The sequence below is a fragment of the Trachinotus anak genome, unplaced genomic scaffold, assembly GCF_046630095.1.
Source record: "Trachinotus anak isolate AG129_WGS33_773 ecotype Australia unplaced genomic scaffold, CSIRO_AGI_Tana_v1 ptg000008l, whole genome shotgun sequence".
In the NCBI taxonomy this organism is placed as follows: domain Eukaryota; kingdom Metazoa; phylum Chordata; class Actinopteri; order Carangiformes; family Carangidae; genus Trachinotus; species Trachinotus anak.
In genome coordinates, this window is record NW_027273859.1 from 3,494,873 (window position 1) to 3,516,403 (window position 21,531).

The window sequence follows — 21,531 nt, forward strand, 5'->3', positions numbered from 1 at the left end:
TCTGCTTCAAACCCCTCACCCATCCTGCCAGCCCAAAGCCCATCTGCTGCCGGACCCGTCTGGATACAGTTTAATTCTGAAACACACTTCTGACTGAACCGTGCAGGTGTGACTCATGTCCTGCAGACACATCTCAAATAGACGTACAGTATACTGAGGGCTGCGGCTCTGGTCTACAGCCTGTACTGTACTGTAGCGACTGCTTGTAGTGGCCCATGAGCCCTTGAGCTGAACACATACATATACTGTATATGTAAATATATGATCATGAGTACAGTATTGAATTATGTATCAAAACGTTTGAGGTAGCTCTAACATACTGCAAATGAATGATAATAATAATAGTTTCGTAACATAATAGATAATAGTATTAACTCATTTTTTGACAGAAAAAAACAAAACAAAAAAACAAACAAAAAAAATCTCATGTTCTTACCCTTTGTTTTAGAAGCTTTCAACCATATTTCATGGCCTTCCACAGTGGTCCCTTAGCTCTGAAATGTGAAAGCTCTTGAATGCTTTGAAAACAAGTGAGTTGAACCTCGTGTTTTGAAACTGAAATGAAATAAATAAATAAAATAACACTTATGACTTACTAAGTGCTTTAAATATGGACAGTAAAATCTGAAAATCAGGTCTTCTCAACTTCCACCTTTTTTCTTTAAAAGCCTAGTAGCTACATTTTGTACAAACTCAATACAAGTACAACATATATATATATATATATATATATATATATATATATATATATATTTGGACATGATTGAAAAGTGTGTCCACACTTTTGACTGGTATTATCAGAGTGGAATGTCTTGTGCAGTACTGGTGACTTGCTTTGTCCAATCAATAGTCTCGAGTCTTTTGACATCACCTTTTGGAATCTTCTCCGTGTAGGTGATTCCAAAAACAAAGTGCCAGAGACCAGATACTATCCACAACTTATGCTCGAGGGAAATCCAAAAAAGGCAATAAGAATCAAGTTGAGTGGAGCAGTGGAAAAAGACCTTTAGACACTGGAGACCAGGGTTGGCATCCTGAGTGGTGCTTATTTAGGCAAACGAGCTGGTTAAGATGTTGGTTAGATGTATTTTTATCTTATGCTAAAAGAAGTTACTGTTGCCTTTTTACACATCAAGCCAAGACAACCATCCACAAAAACATGACACTTCCTTCAGTTCAAAAAAATGCTGCCACTCAACATAATCAAGACACAGTAGGTAGGAGGTTAAAACATTTCCCTTAAAATATATTTGGCAAAACAAACTAAAAATATATAAATGTAATTTCAAGGGGACGGGGAAGTGTAAATTGATGTCACTTACATTAATTGTACCATAACACATTCTTTTTCTTCTGTTCGTTACATTAGTGAAGATGAAGATATGAACGTGCTGCTACAAAATACTATTCTGGATAAAATCCTGAATATTTTAAAGGTCTACTCTGGGAAAAAAAATCCTTCAGCTTGTTGGATTGAATATGACACGAATGGAGTAATGGCACGACTTGCTGCAGTCTGATGGTGGCTGCCTTTACTTGCCTTTACTACTTTCTCATGGCTCCTCTTCCAGCCTGCCCCACCTCGAGACATGTGACCGCTGTGTGTGTGTGTGTGTGTGTGTGTGTGTGTGTGTGTGTGTGTGTTTGATATCATCTCAGGCTCCGTCTCTTTTAGCACCTCCGCTCCGCTGTTAAACTACATTCCTCCCACCTTCGAAGCCCAAATATGTTCAGTCACACTAACCTGTTACCATTAGGCCATTCATCAACGTTCAACTGTCCAAACATGAGAGGTGTTAGGGAGACAGCACGGCCAGAGTGGTTTGGAAGCTTTCCAGTGACCCTGGTTGTGGAGATGATTTCCAGTCAGAGGACATAAAGTCTGCAGGAAAACAACTGGGAGACTTGATCCGAGATGCAATGAAGTGCAGATTAACATTCTTGTCAAAGACATTGTCAGTAAAAGCTGGTTGATGCTACAGGCTAAAGTGCTGCAGCTTACTTTGGATGCAGTGACTTAAAAGCAATAAAAGTAAAAGGATAGTTGGAGTCTGCACACCTGCTGCTGTCCCAAATACTCACTTGAGTACCAAATGTGGATTAATCCGCCACTGGAAATAGTCCCCAGCAAATGCACAATTTCCTTCCTACATTTGCTAAAACCTGCAGGACCCAACTGGTTTTGGTTTTTAAAGTAAGTTAGTAGGAATGACAGGGCTTGGGTCCCATTGGTGCCAAATATTTGGGAGTTCATTATGAACTTTGGCCTCTGTAGATTTTTACTCAGTGGTTTCACGCCATACCATATAAATATACCATATAAGGCCTGTCATCTGTATTGCCTTGTGAATTGGCCTTCTGACCTAAACAAAGTCTGACCAAACAAAGCATTAAAACCAGAGTGCTTAAAAACTGATGTAATTCTGTACACCTTTGAACTGTGGTAGAAGCTGCACTGATTTGCAGTGACCAGTCGTTTGGCACTGGTAACAGCAGTGTGTACATACCTGTGGTAAGTGAGCTCATAATAGTATCTGTGCCTTAGATATGGTTTATTTTGACTCACACTAGAACGCCCATTTGTTCCTCCCTTGTTAACAATAGTCCAGTTTTCTTCCACTCTACATGCAGGTCTACATCTACATCAAAAGGAACCAGCAACTATTTATTACCTCATGCAACTAAATTACACTTTAAATCAGTCCACCCATTATTATCCCTAAATTAGCTTTGCCACTTATTCTTTTAGGGTCATGGGCTGGGGGGTTGGGGGTGGGGCAATCCCAGCTGAAATTGGTGAGGGCGAGGTGCACTCCGGACAGGTTGCCAGTCTGTCACGGGGCTGACCAGTGGTGTACTTTGTTTTAGTGGGTATACATGTGTAAACAGTGTCACGGCTCTTGTCAATCAGATTTATTTGTCTTTTTAATATCTCCCAGGCATCTTAACCTTCATCCCCTAAATCTAAGTGGATGGATGGAATAATAACTTGATCAATTTGCTGATTATTGCCTTGTTATCTATATTGGTTATTGCATAGTATAAGCTAACACAGACTATAATATAGGCTACAATTGGCAATATATAATCAATAAAACAAGAGGCTATACCATGTCTGCCTTGGGGGAAGTCTGGGGTAAATGGGGAAAATGTATGTGTCTGTTTCTTAATTCTGATAGTCACAGAGAGAGAGACAGGAGTCACAGCAAGAGAGAGACGGGACAGTCACAGAGAGAGACAGAGAGAGAGACAGGACAGTCATGGAGAGAGATGGTGATCCTGTGCTTGACCCACTCATCATCCACCATAACCTCCTCCTTATGTGGACTTTGCCACTCTTGATACTGTTTCGCCTGACTTCCTAAAGCAGTTCTACTCCAGCACTTTTAATAAGCTCCTGACAGTGGCAGACGTTTAGAACACCTCCTGGCGTATGACGCTTTTGAACGGCACATTGCAGCAGTTTGCACTGTTGTGTACGACAATTTTTAATGGCACAAAAAACAAGGCACTGTTGGAACCACTGGGTATACCATATGGGTGTAAATAGCCAAATATCTGCCATGTGACTATTTTCACCCAGCTGCAAAACCTAAAGTTTCTGTTGATGGGACTGGCTTTGTCTGTTCAGTCACAGTGTGGTCATGGAGAGATCCTCTGTGTGTTGAAATTTAACACAGGTCACTTCCTTTTTCCCAGTAAATGTCTACCAGTCCGAAGGTGTTTAGAACATAAGATTCAGCCAAAACAGGGACTGGTACTGGAGGAAAACTCCGAATGACAAAGGTTCTTCTCCCAGCTCTCTAAGCTGCTCCCACCTCATGGACCATATCTCCTCTCCCAAAAGGTTTTACTAGGGTGAGTGTGTTACTGGGCAGTGGCCCAGTGGAGATCTGCGGGTTTATCCTCAGTGACAGGTTTCACACGCAGCTTGTGGGCCAAACCCACAAATAACAGCCAGGCGTCTTGTTTGCCATCATTCTGGGGCCTGTTTCAGATTACTTACTGGCTCTTTGAAGTTGGCTGACAGACGGGCAGGGTTTTCCCCTGCATCTCTGCCAGAAAAAGATTGGGTCATCAACAGCTCTGCCACCCACCGCATATCTTGAATGACCTCTGAATAAGACGTGTGCTTACTTAGGCATCTGATCAGAGAGCCGTGGTGAGGCTGTAACAAAAGGTCCAGTGTGAGGTATTTCCTGATTTCACAGCAAAGTCCTTGCTGAAACACAAACCTCAGTGTGTTGTTTTTAGGAAACTGCTGTTACCCTTTACCACTGTTTCTCCAAAGGCCACAACTTAGAAGCTGTAACAAGCTTCAAGTAAGTGGACACAGTCATTGACGCTGAACTTTAAGCACAGTGGATGCAACTTTCTTTTTTTTTTTTTAAAGAAAACTTTTAAACTTTTTTTATTTTTTTTAACCTTGTTTTATTATTTTTTTAAATTATTATTATAGTTATTGTTAGTCCTGTTTATGTCTTTGATTTCATATTTCTTTTGTAACTTGTGAAGCACAAACATGTTTATTCTGTTATTTGTGTAATTCATTCATGTTATTCAAGTCTGATAATATAAATGCTTTTCAGTCTAGTCAGATCAAGTAAACATACAGTGCATTGTGAGTGAAAAAAAGCAGTGGCTGTTGTCTGGGTCTAAGCTTGAGTTATGGGTCCAACAGCAGAGTCATGGCTCTATGGCACAAGCATGTTTCTGCATATGCCAGTGAAAATTGAAAATTAGAGCATGTGAAAGTTACTCAGGCTCACCGGTGAGCGACTCTCAGGTTGGCAGAACACACAGATTCACTGAAATTTCATGCAAAATAATAACAAAACTCTTATATCTGCTGTGTATTGCAAAGAGCAAAGTACAAAACATTCAGACAGGGACAGACTGAGATAACAATTCATAAATCTAACATCAGCCCAGTCAATCTCCACACTTTCAGACCACATACACTATAACCATTTTCTTGAAATATCTTTTCTGTTGGTTTCTTAATTCAGGCTACAGGAATAAATCCTCATACCTGTCATCTCTGTGCACTTTTGCAGTGTTTATATAGCAGCTGGGATTTCCTCAGAGCTCTGGCTGCACTTGTGTGGATTATCATGAAGCTCTGACAACGTGGAGCTACTTCTGCCGAAAAAAAAGTATACAGCTCTTTATTCTCAATGGTTTCCATTCACAGGCACTTTTTGGTTTCATACAGAGCATGATTAAGTGTTGATGCTATTTATTAGTTTTTTTTTTAATGTACAGAATTAACTTGGAAAGAATGAACTTGACTCACTGTGTATGGCCCTGCTAGCATTTCATTAACATGTAACATAACATGCATGTCCCTTACTCATGAAAATACACTATCTCTGATCTTGCAAGCATTTAGCTACACTTTCTTCCTCCTTTGATATGTTCCCTCTCAGCTCCACTTTTTCTCCTTCTTTTGTTTACTCTGTCTCTTTCGCTGTCCTTTTTCTTCCACACTGCTCAGCCCTTTGCACCCCACACACTCTGACTGTGGTGATGTGTGATGTTACAGGGCTGACGAGACTCTGAGAGACTGTAGCTGCCCCATGTTGTCTTCGCGTCGTACATGCAAGTGGGACAGATGATTTTAATATAAATCAATCTCATAGATGATTAAGCACACATTTTGAAATTTGAATTAATAATAATAAAGAATTCTCGTAAACAGACTTTGAGTTAAAGGTCCCATATTTAACACTTTTCCAGTGTTTTATTTGCAGTGTTGATATCCATAAGATAAAATATTTGTGGTTTTAAGAACCAAAAACCATCTCAGTGTAGTTTTACATCTCCTCTCTCAGGCTTCTCTCTGGAGCTCCAGTAACAACAGATCAGTCAGCCAATCAGAAGAGAGGCTTCAAGACTGTTTTTGTGTAAAATACAGCAGATTTCAGGTAAAACGGATGGTGGCTGGTGGATGGTGGGTCCAGGTGAGCCGTGCTGGAGGCATGGCTGAGGGCAGTGACTTTACAATTGTGACATCACAAAATTACATAAGTCCAGAAGGCTTGCCTTAAGGCTCAATTTCTGAATGCAGGCTGTGTGCATTTCTCTGTGGACTGAGGCTTTGATACTTTCACAGTATTAATAGAGAGCCTAGACCTGCTTCATAATCAAGAAGACATTGAAATCTCACTTCATACAATATGAAACCTTTAAGAATTTTGTCAACAATGAACCTTCAGTGAACATTTGTTAACTCAGAGGTGACCATGTGTGTAAACTCAATCACATCACAATAATAATGTTGTACTGTTACAGTGGCAATGTGTTTCTGTGGTTAAATGCAGTATGAACATGTGCTTAGGTTTAGGCTTTAATTTTAGTAATATTTATTATTGTATTTTATTAAAACACGACATAAATGTCTGTTTTCACACTTTCATGTGACTTCATATTGAGCTGCACATCGCGGGTGGCACACATGTATCCTGAACCTGCCGCCCTCACTCACGGAAAGCTTTTACTGGGACGTTCCTGTGCTGTCATGGACCATTGAGCAATAAAAAGCGTGTAACCGAACCCACAGCCTAATCCAGCCGGGACAATCGCTGGCAGAGGCTGCACCTGCACAGAGCTGAATCCTTGCGGACAGTCCCCACGCAGCGCTGCACGGGAGAAACCACATCAGTGGAGCTGTTCAAACCACAGGGCGCTGGAATGGTGTGGGAATCACAACAAGCTCTGTGCACTGCTGCGTTGTCAGATTTCATTGATGGTGCAGTTGTGGTATTCATCGGTGAAGTGTTTTAAGCGTGTAATTAGTTCAGGGTTGTTGCTTTTTGATTAATAAAGCTGGATTTTCACATAAATAGTTAAGAACACCTTCATCAGCCTTTGTGGAAATTTGAGGCAGTTTATTCCTGCACATGAAGTCTAACATCGGGGAAACTCCACCCACCTCTGAGTCCATAAGTGTCAAGGAGCAAATCAGTTTGGACACAAGCTGAGAGGCATCCACTGGACTGTGGTCGGGATTTTTCTGAGACAAAACATCCAGAGAAAAAAAAGTCTTGACGTTGCTACAGTTAGTGCATTTTAGTGACTTTAGAATTATGCAGAGTCGTTTATCCAGGAGATACCAACGTGGTGTCAAGGTCTAACCCGACCACTGTCGTGCGTAAAAGTGTCTTTTTCCTTTGGAAATCATGCGCAGCTTCTCGGAGCCGTGCGTCCCGGGCGAGGTACCACAAGCCTTCCCAACAAGAGTCGGAGAAGCGACCCTTCGAGGGACTGTCCTGGCCGGGCCCCCACTGTTCCCAACCATCGCTTTATCCTCCCGGGGGTCAGCAGATCCCAGTTTGGATACGGTGATTCACACTTCTCCGCCTCGGCAGTCTGCGATGTTGTGTCGGCCTCCAGAAATTCTGGAGGGAGGGGAGACAGCAGATGATGAGCCGAAAGTTCATCTGGAAGCCAGCGACCTCTGGAGACAGTTCCACAAATGCGGCACTGAAATGGTCATTACAAAATCTGGGAGGTACAGTAAAAGTTTAATAATTACGCACGGATAGAGCGTCTCTTGGTGAATGCCTGCTTCATGCCTTTCTCTCTTCACCCCGCAGGCGCATGTTTCCGCCGCTCAAAGCCAGGTGCATCGGGATGGATAGAAAAGCCAAATACATTCTTCTGATGGACATAGTGGCGGCTGATGACTGCAGATACAAGTTTCATAATTCCCGCTGGATAGTGGCGGGAAAGGCGGACCCGGAGATGCCCAAACGCATGTACATCCACCCGGACAGTCCGGCCACGGGCGAGCAGTGGATGTCCAAAGTGGTCAACTTCCACAAACTGAAACTGACCAACAACATATCTGACAAGCATGGATTTGTAAGTTTGGATTTTGTTCATTTGTTAACAGTTTTTATGATGAACTAAGTGACAGTCAGGGAATCTGTTTAAGGCTCAGTAACGCAATAAACCTCACACATCAAAATAGGCCTCGATTTGTCGTGATGCATTTATAACCATATCAAATTTAATGTTGTAAATATAATTTTGAGTTCTTGCTACACCTTCGCCACAACTGCTTCATTATTTTAGTTTCGTTTTATAAACATTTTCATCTCATCAGAAAATGAGTTTTTTTTCCTTCAAATTTACATGAACTTTATCGTCATTGTTCATTTGCAGACAATTCTCAACTCCATGCACAAATACCAACCGAGATTTCATATCGTGAAGGTAAATGACATCCTCAAGCTGCCGTACAGCACCTTCAGGACGTACGTCTTCTCCGAGACGGAGTTCATCGCGGTGACAGCTTATCAGAACGATAAGGTAAGAGCTTCACTTCTTCCTCAAGCTCAACGTTCAAAACAAAAGAAGCCTCTCTTCAATCGGGATTATTATTTTCTTACTCCCTCTGTCAGTAATCAACCCGTCACATAAAGATATGTCGTCTTTATCTCGCTCTCCTTTGAACCAATAACAGATCACACAGCTGAAAATAGACAACAACCCCTTCGCGAAGGGATTCCGAGACATGGGCAACGGAAGAAGAGAAAAGAGGCAAGTTAGAGTTTCAGTTATGAATTCACGTAATCACATATTAATAATAATAATAATGATAATAACAATAAGCGGAAATTATAGTGGAAATATCTATCTATCTATCTATCTATCTATCTATCTATCTATCTATCTATCTATCTATCTATCTATCTATCTATCTATCTATCTATCTATCTATCTATATATATTTTATTTATCTGCAAAGTATCCATTAAAGTTTGTAAGTGGTTATAAAGTTATGCCAAAGAGTTTAGAGTTACTCTCACTGGAGGTGGGCATCGAGCTGGGACGACTGTGTTCATCCACACAGACACACAGGTCAGGGTGGCATGGAGCATCCCACCATGCTCCACCCGACTGCTCTCCAAAAAAAAAAAAAGAAAGAAAACATCATAGTCTGCCCGAAAGGAGCACCTTGACACTCCACAACACCACTGTGAAAATGTTTTGTGGAGATGAAACTCAGGGTGAATTGTCAACAAAGAAGAGGCTTTGAGAATTCTTCCTGAACACGGTGCAGGTCTGAGCTACAGCTTTTTTGAGGGTAATGATGCCGAATGAGGTTTGACCAGTTATCAAATCCAAGGGCTGGCCTCCTTTTTTTCACCAGCACTGTGAATAGATGAAGGTTGGATTCCATTTTGTGACCAATCAGTGCTGAAAACCAAGTCACTTCGGATGTTTCACAGACTTTTTCTTGCCACTGTTCATTCTTTTTATATTAGATTCAGTCTGGTGGCACCTACTACTATAACTATGACTTTGTGTTTCTTTATAAAGACATCTGTAATATGTAAAATGTTTAAATGATTTAAATGATTTAGATTTGGGGAAATTTACTAAAACTTTATTGCTCTAAAAGTTATTTAAATTCACTGAGTGTATTCAAAAAAAAAAAAAAAAAATGTAGGAAACGTTTGATTATTTTCATCATCAATGAATCAGCTGATTATCCATTAAATTATTTGGTCCTTAATATACCAGAGTGGCAGGGTGAAACACCAACCGCAGTTTCCTAAACACCACAGTGACAGAGAGTCCAAGTACAAGAGTCCAGAGCCCAAAGAGTGCAAGTCAGGCATTGGTTCAGTTAGAATCTACTTCAACTTCATATGTGATAAACAATTATTGTCTGAGCCTGTAAAACCTGTTGTTACCAGTATCATATATGTGTGTATATATTGCTTTCTTTTGTAAAATCAGGAAACTACAACATCCATCACAAAAATCTAAAGAGATGCGGCTGATTGACATGAAACCTGAACCTGTTCAAGATTTATCCCTACAAGATTCAGGTGCAGTGACTACACAGTATCACAGTGACTACTTTAACACGTATCATATTCATTTGTCAGTACAGTCTTTGAGTCTATTAACATGAGTCCAAAGCAACTTTTCCATTTTTTTTTTTTCAAGACGCCCATGAATGTGACAGTGACAAAAATGATAATGCTGAGAACGATGCTGGAGAAGAGGAGTGCAAAACACCAAGAGAAATGAAACCTGGGCCAAAGGTTTCCATTACACACAGGACAGAACAGACTCCAGTTGGGACACAGAGAGAAATGGATCCGAGACAAAGCCACGTCATCAGTGTAACAACTGATGGAGCAGGTTGCTCCAAAGACTCAGAGAAGGAACAAATGTACAAATTACACAGCGGTTTTGCACACACTTGTGTCTATCCACCGGAATTAAACACACATCTGTGGGATCGGAGTATCCCCAACAGCCTTTTCCACTCTGCTCAGGTGAACAGCTGGGCCACCATGGACAGAGCCGTGGCAAGTGGACTGAGCCTGGCAGCACCTGTCAGGACTCCAGGAACTGCAGGGTTTCCCACCAGCCTTCAGCAGCAGGCGCTGGTGCAGGTAAAAACAAGACTAATCGACTAGTGAAATGCTGATTAAAACACATAAAATAATTATGGGAGACATTCATTTCATAACAAGGTGGATAAATCTGGAGATGTCTGACTCACTGAGTCATCTAATGCTCTTGTAAAAAGTATCAAGTATCAAGGACTGCATTACTAATTTTCCAAGAGCATGCCCCCTGTCAGTATTTTATCATTATATATAACAATTTATCATCATATATTATATATATATCTCATTATTATAACTGAAGCAGGGGTTTAATATTCTAGTCGATAAAAACACATCATAGTTTTTAATGTATTATATGTATTTTCTAAGTAATTGGCATCAGTAAAAAATTAAGCATTAAAAGTACAAGATTTGATTTGACTTTGATATGTATTGAAGAAGTATGATGTTGTGTAAAGTTGTGTAAAATGAAAATATACAACTAAAGAACAAGTATCCCAAAACTTCTTTCTTAATGAGCTTCTAATGTAATCATGGGGAGCAAATCAACTGGCCTAATTCTAATATTACATACATGACATTACATTACATACATTACATGTACATTCAATAGCTTCCAAAATTTAGTTCTGTGGAAATTCTGTACAAAGTAAAGTTTAACTTTGTAGGATGCTCAGTATAATTGTCTACCTCAGTCTGCTGAGGCCTCATATTAACTATTTTGTTAACTAATTCTAATTTGGTTATTGTATTATCTTAATTTTAGAACAAAGGCCACAGTTTACAGTGTGATTGTGTTGCATGAATCATCTACTAATAAGTTACTGACTGGTTCCAACGAATACTCATGCAGAGATACACTAGAAGAAAATCTGACAATGGGAGCGAAGAGAGTAACAACAACCAGGCAATTTAAAGGAAATGAGAATTTAATTAAGCCTTAAGTATTTTTGTAAATACTGGGTATCTAAAGGGCTATTATTCTTCTTATTGTGTAATTAATATTGCCCACATGTCTTATTCCTACTGTGTAGTGTAAAAAAACAAATATTATTGTGATGTGTAAAGAGAAAATACAATTTAAAAGCCTGATAACACCTAGAATACAAGGATTTATTATGATGTCTACTTCTTTGCTGTCTGATTTTAAACAAGGACAAACCAAGAAAATGTACTCTAAATGGGAATGTTTGTCTAGCACTGCTGCAGCTGATAACAGGTGCGCTGGAGTAGAAAGTAAGTGTACCTCAGGTGAACAGCTTTGAAAGGTTTCTAAAGTCAGCAGAGGAGGAAACACAATAACAATAAAAATAATGCAATCACAGTGTAAACGAAGGCCTGTATTATGGAGTTTTTGAATATGGAGGCAAAAAAAAAAATCTTTTCAATAAAGTGTCGTGTGTGGGCATATTTATATCAGTGTTATGAGCTGTTTCAGTCTGTCAGTGCTTGATTGGACCTTAGCTATTTTTTGTTCATTATACTTTGTGTGCATTTTCTTCTTGTTACCAGGACCTGATGAGCTTCTCCCACTTCGGAGGCTTTCTGTTTTATCCCTACGCCAGCCTCTCAGTGCGGTCCAAAGTGGACTTCAGAACCTATCCAAGTGTCCACAGACGGGACTACTTCACCTCTCCAATAATATCTTCATCTGTTGCTCCTGTGGGTGGTGGTCCCTTGAAATATCATGTCCCTGACTTGTTAATGGTACCCAAAACAGAGCAAATGAACTCACTGGATGAAGCTGAAATTGACTGCAGTCAAGACAAGACACAAACAGCAAGGACACTCTGACTGTTGCTTTGTGTCCCTCTGCCCACTCACACGTACAGACTTGAAAGGCCATTTCAAAATGAAAACGTTATCGTGCATTTTGGTAAAGTCTCAGACATCTGCAGCTTATTGATTACATGACTTAGGATTGAATCACTGTGTTTTATTTCAACAAAATATAACTTTGTTTACAAATGACATATTAAAACGAATGTAGGGGATCTGTTGTTAGACATGGAATATAATATTCATAATTAAGTTTTCATTAGTGTATAACCTGAACCAAACACTCTCTAGAGTCAGCCATTTGTAGTTTTACCTTACCTAAAGGCCACTGTAGGTTCTCCTGTATGCTTGAACAGTGAGGGGTGGCGAGAGGGGTATTCAGTTGGTCGCAATCTGCAACCTCACCACTGGATGCCACTAAATCCTACACACTGGTCCCTGTTGAAATTAGATGCAGTTTGGTGGATGATATGCTGCAGTAATATAATGCTGAAGTCTCTTCTAAAGTCACAAAACTGCTGACCCTGGAAGCCAGAAACATTTGACAACTGCCAAATTTCTGAACTAAGTTTAGCGTATAACATATGAATATGAATTGAACAAATAATGCAATACATTAAAAAAAACTGAACTGTATGAAGCTTTCCAGAGACTTTACAAAAAGTAATTCAACATTTGTACCATTTTTTCAAATTTGAGTTGAATAGCTTAAAACATGTCAGCTGTCTTTGCATTTGAATGCATGGATACAAGCATGCATGTGCGTTTTTGTCCATGAGACTGTGTCACTTTTTTTTTCCCTCAAAGACTGAAATACTGATCCAATAAATAATGAAAAATTATGTTCCTAAAAGTTTCTTTGTGTAACTGTTTTTAAAGTCCCCGAAAACGTTGTTCAAATCTTCAGTATTTTTGTAGGCTTATAATATTAAATATTAATTACACATTTTTTTGTTATGTATATTCATTAAGAGCTTTAATATTCAAAATTTCATTGGGATCAGATTCCAATTCAAATGGTGAATCATGATTGGTGTAAAGAAGCATGTGACATCACCTTTTTGACAACTAAGCCAGTGTAAAGAGGTGAGATTAAAAAAAAAAAACAAACCTCTTGTGACATTGGCCCAAAACAGTGTGCTCACGTAGGACCACAAAACTCATTGTAAGAAACCAACGAATAAAATAACTTTTCAGGTCCTTGTAGACCAATGTTAAGCTGTACAGTTTATTACATACATCTGCCAAAGAATAAGGATCAAATCACTAACTTATAATTCATTTTGAATTGTAAAAACAACATTACACAAGCAGCAAAACTATTAAAACCAATTACTAATACCGCTCTGTATTTGTCATTCCATCACTATACATGGAACATGACCATCCTTGCTGGCAGCTGCATTCAGTTTTGATAAAAACAGTATCATATGTGGAATATTAATTCCACATTACATTGCAAGACAAAAGACAGAACATTAACAGGACAAAACAAGGAAAACAAAACAATGATTACAAGACAACTAGAGACATTCTGTTAAAGAACAAGGGGATGTAGGTCATAGGTGTTGTAGGTTGAAGGCCTGCTCAGCCAAATGATGCAAGGCAACAGAATGCATGGCTATAAGACTGTATCTGCATCTGTATAAGCTACATTTCGATGTATCCTCTTTGAAATCACCAACACTTCGATTGGTAACTGTAATCTAATTACATACATCTTCTCAGTAACTGCAACAGATTACAATTACATTCATTTTGTAATTTAATTAATACTAATACTGATAATCCCATTATCTGTAACTAGTTACTCCCCAACACTGGAAATAAATATATACTACAACTAATGCTACTGCCACTACTGCAGACTGCATATATATATATATATATATATATATATATATATATATATATATATATATACATATATATGAAATTGATATTTTAAATATAAAATATATAACAATTGGGCAATTTTATATATTGACATATACTGTATGTCTAGCCCATACAAATGTATGTATGTATGCTTATATTGGATATGCCAGATCAGTGGGTTCCAAAAGTCTGAGACAACTTTGCTAGAATGGGAAGATATAATTCATAAGAAAAACATATAATGATATTAAGTCTTTGCATGTACATTGTTTTAATAAACTTGCATATATAAATTAAACACATTGTAAACATATATGGTCGCGTCGTTATACCATTATTTATACATAGGGAGAGTACTGGCAGAAAATCCACTCCAGGCCACGTTAGTGTTAAATCAGGGTCGGATCTAATAGGATGAGGGTGTTTCTGAGACTCCCTGTGAAAACTGTGAAAGCTGTTGGAGACCGTCCGTCTGGCTGCAGCTGTTCCTCTGCCCCCTGCTCCGGTGGTCCACACCATGGATGTATTATAACTGTATTATAAGGTCTTATAATACATCCATGGTCCACTCTCCCGGCGAAGCGCGATATCCTACCAGCCTCCATGGTTTCAACTCCAGGCGCTTTCTGACGACGTCATAATCACGAGACGGCGATCGGGGCCCAAACAAACCCTCATACACAAATGTTGCCGTTAACCATGAATGGCTATTTTATGAGGATTGATGCGGTATTTTGAGAGTGATAATGATTTCGGTGAGCTATATTCTGCTGTGCGGACAGTTCCTGCTGCTGCTGACGGTGATTCTGTTACAGTGCCTGGAAGGCATTCACTCCCAAAACTCATCGACAACGGAGACTCCTGCTGCTTCTCCCGGCCAGGGAACTACGGCGTTCCCGGACACCGAGCAGCCGCCGGAGATTGGGAAAACTGAAAAACCGCTGGATAGTATGAATGATACAGAGAAATTTGAGTACAGACCCCCGTCACCAGTCGTTCTCTGCAGTTATCTGTGAGTACCATGTACAGCAGTCTTGCTTGAATGCTATTGTTAGCATGTTACCGTTAGCTAATGCTGACTACGCACGGCAGCCGTGAGACTGACACAGCAAACTGCCGTCAGAAATCTGGTGAATCCATCTTACCTGCACATTAATAATGCATTACCCTCACCAGCGCTTGGGAAAAAAAATAAAAATCTAATATTTGCGATAATAATACATTTCCTATTCCAAGGATATGATGTATTCGTCTAAAATAGTGTCTTTGTTTCTTTATGTCTGTGTTTCTCCTGTGTTGAAGAGCTTCCAGATGCTATGGACCAGCATATTAATTCAGTTAGTAATAAAATGAGGTCTCACAGTTGGCCACAAGTTATTGGTGGATTCTTAACTGTCAGATTTCATGGATGAAGTTTGGCGTGTGTTTTCTACTTACCAGATATCAACAGTTTGCTGTAGTTGGTTGTCAATACCTGCTCCATGGTAGTGCCATCCTACATACTCTCTTATCTCTGCTTTTATACATTCAATGTGTGATGAAGACCGGAGGAGTTCATCTACTGTCAAGACCCTGTGGATCATGCAGGCAACCAAAGTGCCTATCAGGAGCTGGGCCATGGTTGCGTTGGGGTAAGTGTGGTTCTCTAAGCAGATATTATGTTGCTAATTACACAGCACTTAATTTATTGTTTTTGTCCTTAGTGGGGTGGCCAAACTCATAAAGAGGTGAACCACACTCCTGTTATGTGCACTGCGCTTGATGATATAGAGTGCGCCGGACCCAGAGAGTTCCTCAGAGGAAACGTACCCTGCATCAAGTAAGGGAAACCACACCGGACACACAACTGTGTAAATCTGTGCATACCGAAACTGCCACACCAAAGTTCATGTAAAATGATGTTGATAGTTAAGTTTAAGTTTGGAATATGACCCTTGAATCAGATGATGTTTCAGTGCACTGTTCAGGCAAAATCTCAGTTATTTTTTAGAAGCTAGCCACTGGAACTGGCCTGAATATGAACTAAAGTGAAGTGATAGACTGTATTCAGTGTCAGTAGCTGTAGCAGTGCAGCAGTGTAGTAGATGTGTCATTTTAATGCAGGCGAGACTAGCATAGATTTGTGTTATCACAGATTCTAATGAGATTTTACAAACACAGTTCACTCTGTGAAATACCCCGGGGTTCTTTCAACCTCCACATAGATTCTGCTGCTATAGATAAGTAAACCAAGGTCCATACATTGTAATGTCAGGAAAGCTGACATGGTAAATGCCCATCATTGTGATGTGTATGGGGTAATGAAGTGATTGTCTTTAAATGCCAAAAGAAACTAATTTTTCAAATGTATTTCTTCAGCTAAAGGCACCATTATGTCTAAGTAAAGTCTCACACAGCTGCTAGCGTGGCTGCAAGTTCTCAGTATCGTTACAGCCACATACCATTAATTTTTTTGAAGTTTTGATGCCCACAAAACCATATATTTGTAGTTTTAAGAACCAAAAACATTTTCATTGTAGTTTAACATCTCCTCTCTCAGGCTTCTCTCCGGAGAGGTCGGTGAGCTGTTTTCAAATGAATCAAATAAAAATATAGAAGATTTCAGGTAAACACTCAGAGAAACCAAATCCTGCAAGGTTGGATGGTGGATCCAGGTAGGCTGTGCTGGGAGCATAGATGAGGGCAGTGACTTTTTTATTGTGACATCACAAAGTTCCAGAAGTCCTGATGGCTCATTTTAAGGCTCAGTTTCTGAATACAGGCTGTGTGCATTTCTCTGTGGACTGAAGCTTTGACACTTTCACAGTATTAATATAGAACCTAGACCTGCTTTATAGTCAAAAAATACATGGAAATCTAATTTTATACAATATGGAACCTTTAATTTATGATATTTTTATGATTTGTCTTTTTTGTAGTTGGTAAAATGTAATGACACAGACCCTGTTGAAAATGAGATGATCCATCTCTAAGGGCTCATCCTCTAAACAATAAATTAGTGCTATTAGTTTTAATTGAATTTATTGAAATGCATGAGGATTTGGCGACAGCAGCAGACTGAAGACAGTATACATGGATACCAATGAGACTTGAGTACTGAGTTTTATGCATACACAGAAAAAAAGCAACAGCATTCAGAAAATAGAGATTTACAGAGCAGCTTGCTTACAGATTTAAATCAATAAACGCCTGCAGTGTTCACCGAGCGAGCTCCCTACACATTCAGTCTGCACTGCGGCCGAGCATGTTTCCAGATGAGATGTACAAATCAAGTTGTTCTAAAATATACAATACTTGCAACCGATCCAGTTCATTTAGATAGAAATCTGAGGTATCATGATCACCACTTGAGGGCAATGTTTACAAATGTATAGAACCACCACGTTCACCCAGCATCGTTCTACATAGAGATCAGAGATGCGCGGCAGCTCGACACGGTCAGAGACACTACTGCAGTCCAGCACCTGGAATAATGTTGCCTTTGTGAAGCCTGTAATGTTCAGTTTCTGCTTAGACAGTTTTCACCTATTACATTCAGAACAGGTGTTGCCTTTTTTGTGGACGCTCCTTACTGAGTGTTGTGCACTAGATTCTTTTAAAATCTTTTGGTGTGTTTCATCATCATCATTTCTATTATATGTGCTTAAATATGGGGATTTTTTTTTTTTAACATGAACATCTGCAGGTTTCGAAATGAGTCACACGATTGAGGTTCGGTGTATGAAGTGGTGTTTCAATTAACTGTAACATTTAAGGTTCGATATGATTTATTTTAATTGCACAATTGTTCATGCTTCATTCCAGCTGACCTTAAATATCCTCTTTCTCGCAGATACACTGGACACTACTTCATCACCACACTGCTGTACTCCTTCTTCCTGGGCTGTTTCGGGGTCGATCGATTCTGCCTGGGCCACACCGGCACCGCTGTGGGGAAGCTGCTCACCCTGGGAGGCCTGGGAATCTGGTGGTTTGTAGACTTGATCCTGCTCATCACTGGTGGGCTGATGCCCAGTGATTACAGCAACTGGTGCACCTACTACTGAGACCAACAGCAAAGTGTGACGGAGGACTCTGGCCACTTCTGTCAGATATTATCAGTTATCAGGGAAGTGGCCTCAGCATGTCGTTGCTATGAATCTGCAGGTTGGCTTGTTCCAAGAGGATTTACAGCTCTGCTGTGCAAAGTGGAGTCTAAGGACCTCCCGAGGGCCCCTACAGGGCTCCTGCGGGCTCATTCTAATTTAATTCACTTGAAATTTACCTTCTTGAGAAGACGTAAGAATTACTATGGTATTTACAGCTTTCACCAGAGCAACAGTGATGACAGATCTTTTTTTGCTAAATTGTCAACAAAGGTCACTTTCACACCTGTGTGGTTCATTTGGTCCAGACCACAGAAAAAAATGACATATTGTCGCCTTTTATTTCAGCTCTGTTTGGTTTCTTCCCTTTGTTTCATTACAAACAAACCAACATATCAACATAAGTCATACGTACTGACAGGTAACTCACAGAGTGGATCATATTGATGAATGTCATTCAGTGTCATCAGTGCTACAGTGGAAAATGACCCCCCCCCCCCCCCCAAAAAAATGGCCGCACATCTCATGTGGCCGCTATGTTTCGCTCACTTTCTAATGAGGAACTGCCAAAGTGCAGGGAGCAGGACACAGCTCTCCTTCAGCTCATGTGTTCCACACTCACACCAAATGATTTACATCAAAATATTCCTTGCTCATATCAGTGCTTTGACAGTTTAAGATCAGTAGATGGATTTAATAGTAGTTTAATAGTAGCTTTTGAATTCATGCTAAAATCACACATGATAAAATTCATAAACTGTAGCAGAGGTTGCTTGGAGGCTCTCATCCATTTAGTCTGCACTATAAAGAACCTAATCTGTTTGGTTAGGTCTCACAGGTCTAACTGCTTCTGACTGGATGCTGGTGTGGTATGGAGGCAGGAAGACAAACCACAGGATTTTGTGATATTAGATGCAGTATGTGATTTTACTGCTATTGAATCTATTGTCTGATTGTCAGCTGTGATAAAGTTTATCCGTATTAAGCAGCGTATATATTATACAAGATCATTTTGTCAATTAAAAGTGAGTGAAACAAACCAAACTGAACAGTGACCACTGGTAAAACTGAGGATCAGTTATTTCTTCCTCAGCTCTTTGTGACACCAAAGAACAGCAACGAACAGTGAAGTGCTGCATGATTTGCTATCAGTTTCCCCCACATAGGTCCATGTAGCGTAGACAACTGTCCGATCAGTACCTTATCTGTCAGTACATATGACTTCACGTTTACTCGTCTTGGTGTATTTGTATCCAAACTACAGGCATCATGACCGACAATCTTACAGAACGTTCTCACAGTGAAAAGTGAAGCACCTCCAGGTCTGTGGCCCTGGTTTGGGAATTTGGCTGCATCCACACTATGTTTGAGTTTTAAAATGCATCAATTCTGCTACATTTTCTCCTGCTGTTCACACTCTGGAGATCTCGGGGCCCTAAAACTGAGACTTTTGGAAACACTGCTGGACCTGTTTTAGTTTAGAGAAAACTCCGGGGTTGCGTTTTAGTCTGGACCGGCAAAAAGGAGCTTTGGAAACAATGACATAGATGCCCATGGTTGCTCCCTGATTGGGTCTCATCAGCCTGGATTACCAGTGGTGAATGCAGAATGATAACAGCAGATGCAGATGATAATTACAAGTGTCACTGACCTTGTTTTCATTGCTCGCAGTTGCAGTTTAACAATACAACTAACTGTGTTATTCCCCTTGATGCACCACATTTTCTCTTGCTTCAGAAAAACCCCAGTACTTTCACACTGTTCACACACTGTGGAATGATACGATCTAGTCGACAGTGGCTTTTCACATACATGATTTTGCATATTAACCAAGAATCCTCTGTTCCAGTTAAGCTCTGAGCAGTGATTTTTTTTCTGCCATTTCCCCCTTGGGAAACATCCTTCACTGATTTATCACTGAGCTATCACTCCTTTCCTTCTTCAGATTACCAAATCGCCCGGCTTTGACCCTTCACTGTCCTCTGCTGCTGGAGGCGTTCTGAATTCTGTATTTTCTCTGCTGCTTTCCAACTGAGCTTAGACTGATTAACATTACAGCCTCAAGCAAGTATGAACACAGACCTACGGATGGATAGTGATCACATAAGTCACATGGATGAGGTGGTGATTTAGTAGTTGTCAGTGTTGGCTACGGGAATGTTTTAAAATGGGGCAAGCAGTAAATTCCTTGCATGTCAGCTATGTGGGAGCAGTTTCCTCCTTTGTATTCAGGTATGGAGCCTGGCCTTGTCCAAACTTCTCAAACTAAAACAAATTTTGATTTTCATTGACTTTATCCAGCTAAGCTCAGGTCTCACATTAAATATTCAAATCCTCATCTTCCTCTTTGTTCAGTTCCTCATCTTCACTTGAACTGAAGGTTTATGTACTTTGTCACAGACAGAGCAGATTTCAGTACCTAAGGATCCATAAAACCCTTTTAGGTCTTGTCATAAAAAGTTGAAGGAGACATGATAGTCAATGTGTCGACTGCTCTCATACAGCAGCAGCAATATGCTTTAGCAGGCTATATATTTTCAGGTGGCTAAACATCTTTTGTAGATAGTGGCATTGAAACACTGTTTTTCATATTATTCCACTTAATTCACAAAATGGAAATATATCTGCTGCCTTGCACTCTTATAAAAAAATATCCACGTACAAGATCTTCTCTTTAATCTGAATGTAATGTTTTGCTCTAATTATTTCTTCAGTCTAAGTCCAGCGCTGCAGAATTGCCCTATATTACTATATAACATACTGTGTTAATGCCTGTTTCCAAACTGTAATGCTCTGGCTTTGTAAGATACTGTATGTAATATTGATCGGCCTGTCAGGAGCTTGATTTTATATTCTTTAACTTTAATCCACTGTACTATTTATTTATTTGCTTTGTTTTTTTATGCGTTGAGTCCGTGTTCTTCCTTGACTTATGTTTATTTGACAATGTTTGTTTTTCAACTGAAATTCTTAATTGACACGTTTCTCCTGAAATTAAAAAAAAACAAAAAAAAAAAACTTTGCTGTGCTCTTCAACTTTTTAGTCAAAGCTACACATGTGCTCCAGGAAAACTGATCTCCCCTGTTATAATGGTGAGAAGGAAACCAAAGTGTCTCATGTTGTGTAAGTGTTCACAGTCAATAAAAAGTATCTGGTACAGTATGTTCTCTTTAATCTCTGATTTGAGTTGGTGGATAAAATGTCAGAAGAAAAAAAAGTGTGCATATATTGTAACAAGATTCTGTATATTTACAAGGCTTGTGGCCCAACATGCTGTACTTAAAGGTCCATGTTGTATAAAAAGAGATTTCCATGTTTGTTTGTTTTTTTTTTTGATTATAAAGCAGGTCTAGGTGCTTTATTAATACTGTGAAAGTATCAAAGCCTCAGTCCACAGAGAAATGCACAC

The 21,531-nt window shown here is 39.7% G+C and overlaps 3 protein-coding genes across 3 annotated transcripts; all 3 read left to right on the forward strand.

The window, feature by feature from the left end:
* Positions 1-6,952: 6,952 nt before the first annotated feature.
* tbx3b (T-box transcription factor 3b) lies at positions 6,953-9,347 on the forward strand. Its single transcript, XM_071484134.1, has 5 exons — positions 6,953-7,513; positions 7,599-7,866; positions 8,170-8,316; positions 8,471-8,551; positions 9,276-9,347. Exons 1-5 carry the CDS (start codon positions 7,182-7,184, stop codon positions 9,345-9,347), a joined length of 900 nt encoding a protein of 299 aa, XP_071340235.1. The 5' UTR covers positions 6,953-7,181.
* A 405-nt stretch (positions 9,348-9,752) lies between these two features.
* Positions 9,753-13,609, forward strand: LOC139624787 (uncharacterized). The gene is made up of 3 exons (XM_071484157.1): positions 9,753-9,845; positions 9,967-10,421; positions 11,892-13,609. The coding sequence occupies exons 1-3, from the start codon at positions 9,788-9,790 to the stop codon at positions 12,171-12,173; spliced, it is 795 nt and encodes a 264-aa protein (XP_071340258.1). The 5' UTR covers positions 9,753-9,787; the 3' UTR covers positions 12,174-13,609.
* A 1,064-nt stretch (positions 13,610-14,673) lies between these two features.
* tm2d2 (TM2 domain containing 2) lies at positions 14,674-21,279 on the forward strand. The gene is made up of 4 exons (XM_071481932.1): positions 14,674-15,048; positions 15,580-15,667; positions 15,740-15,855; positions 17,869-21,279. The coding sequence occupies exons 1-4, from the start codon at positions 14,783-14,785 to the stop codon at positions 18,080-18,082; spliced, it is 684 nt and encodes a 227-aa protein (XP_071338033.1). The 5' UTR covers positions 14,674-14,782; the 3' UTR covers positions 18,083-21,279.
* Positions 21,280-21,531: the final 252 nt, after the last annotated feature.

Coding starts and splice junctions, on each gene's coding strand:
- LOC139624787 (XM_071484157.1), top strand. CDS start 9,788: ATGCGGCTGATTGACATGAAACCTGAACCTGTTCAAGATTTATCCCTA. Junction 9,846..9,966: donor TTTATCCCTACAAGATTCAG/GTGCAGTGACTA, acceptor TTTTTTTTCAAG/ACGCCCATGAATGTGACAGT. Junction 10,422..11,891: donor AGCAGCAGGCGCTGGTGCAG/GTAAAAACAAGA, acceptor TCTTGTTACCAG/GACCTGATGAGCTTCTCCCA.
- tbx3b (XM_071484134.1), top strand. CDS start 7,182: ATGCGCAGCTTCTCGGAGCCGTGCGTCCCGGGCGAGGTACCACAAGCC. Junction 7,867..8,169: donor TATCTGACAAGCATGGATTT/GTAAGTTTGGAT, acceptor GTTCATTTGCAG/ACAATTCTCAACTCCATGCA. Junction 8,317..8,470: donor CAGCTTATCAGAACGATAAG/GTAAGAGCTTCA, acceptor AACCAATAACAG/ATCACACAGCTGAAAATAGA.
- tm2d2 (XM_071481932.1), top strand. CDS start 14,783: ATGATTTCGGTGAGCTATATTCTGCTGTGCGGACAGTTCCTGCTGCTG. Junction 15,668..15,739: donor TGGGCCATGGTTGCGTTGGG/GTAAGTGTGGTT, acceptor TTTTGTCCTTAG/TGGGGTGGCCAAACTCATAA. Junction 15,856..17,868: donor GGAAACGTACCCTGCATCAA/GTAAGGGAAACC, acceptor TCTTTCTCGCAG/ATACACTGGACACTACTTCA.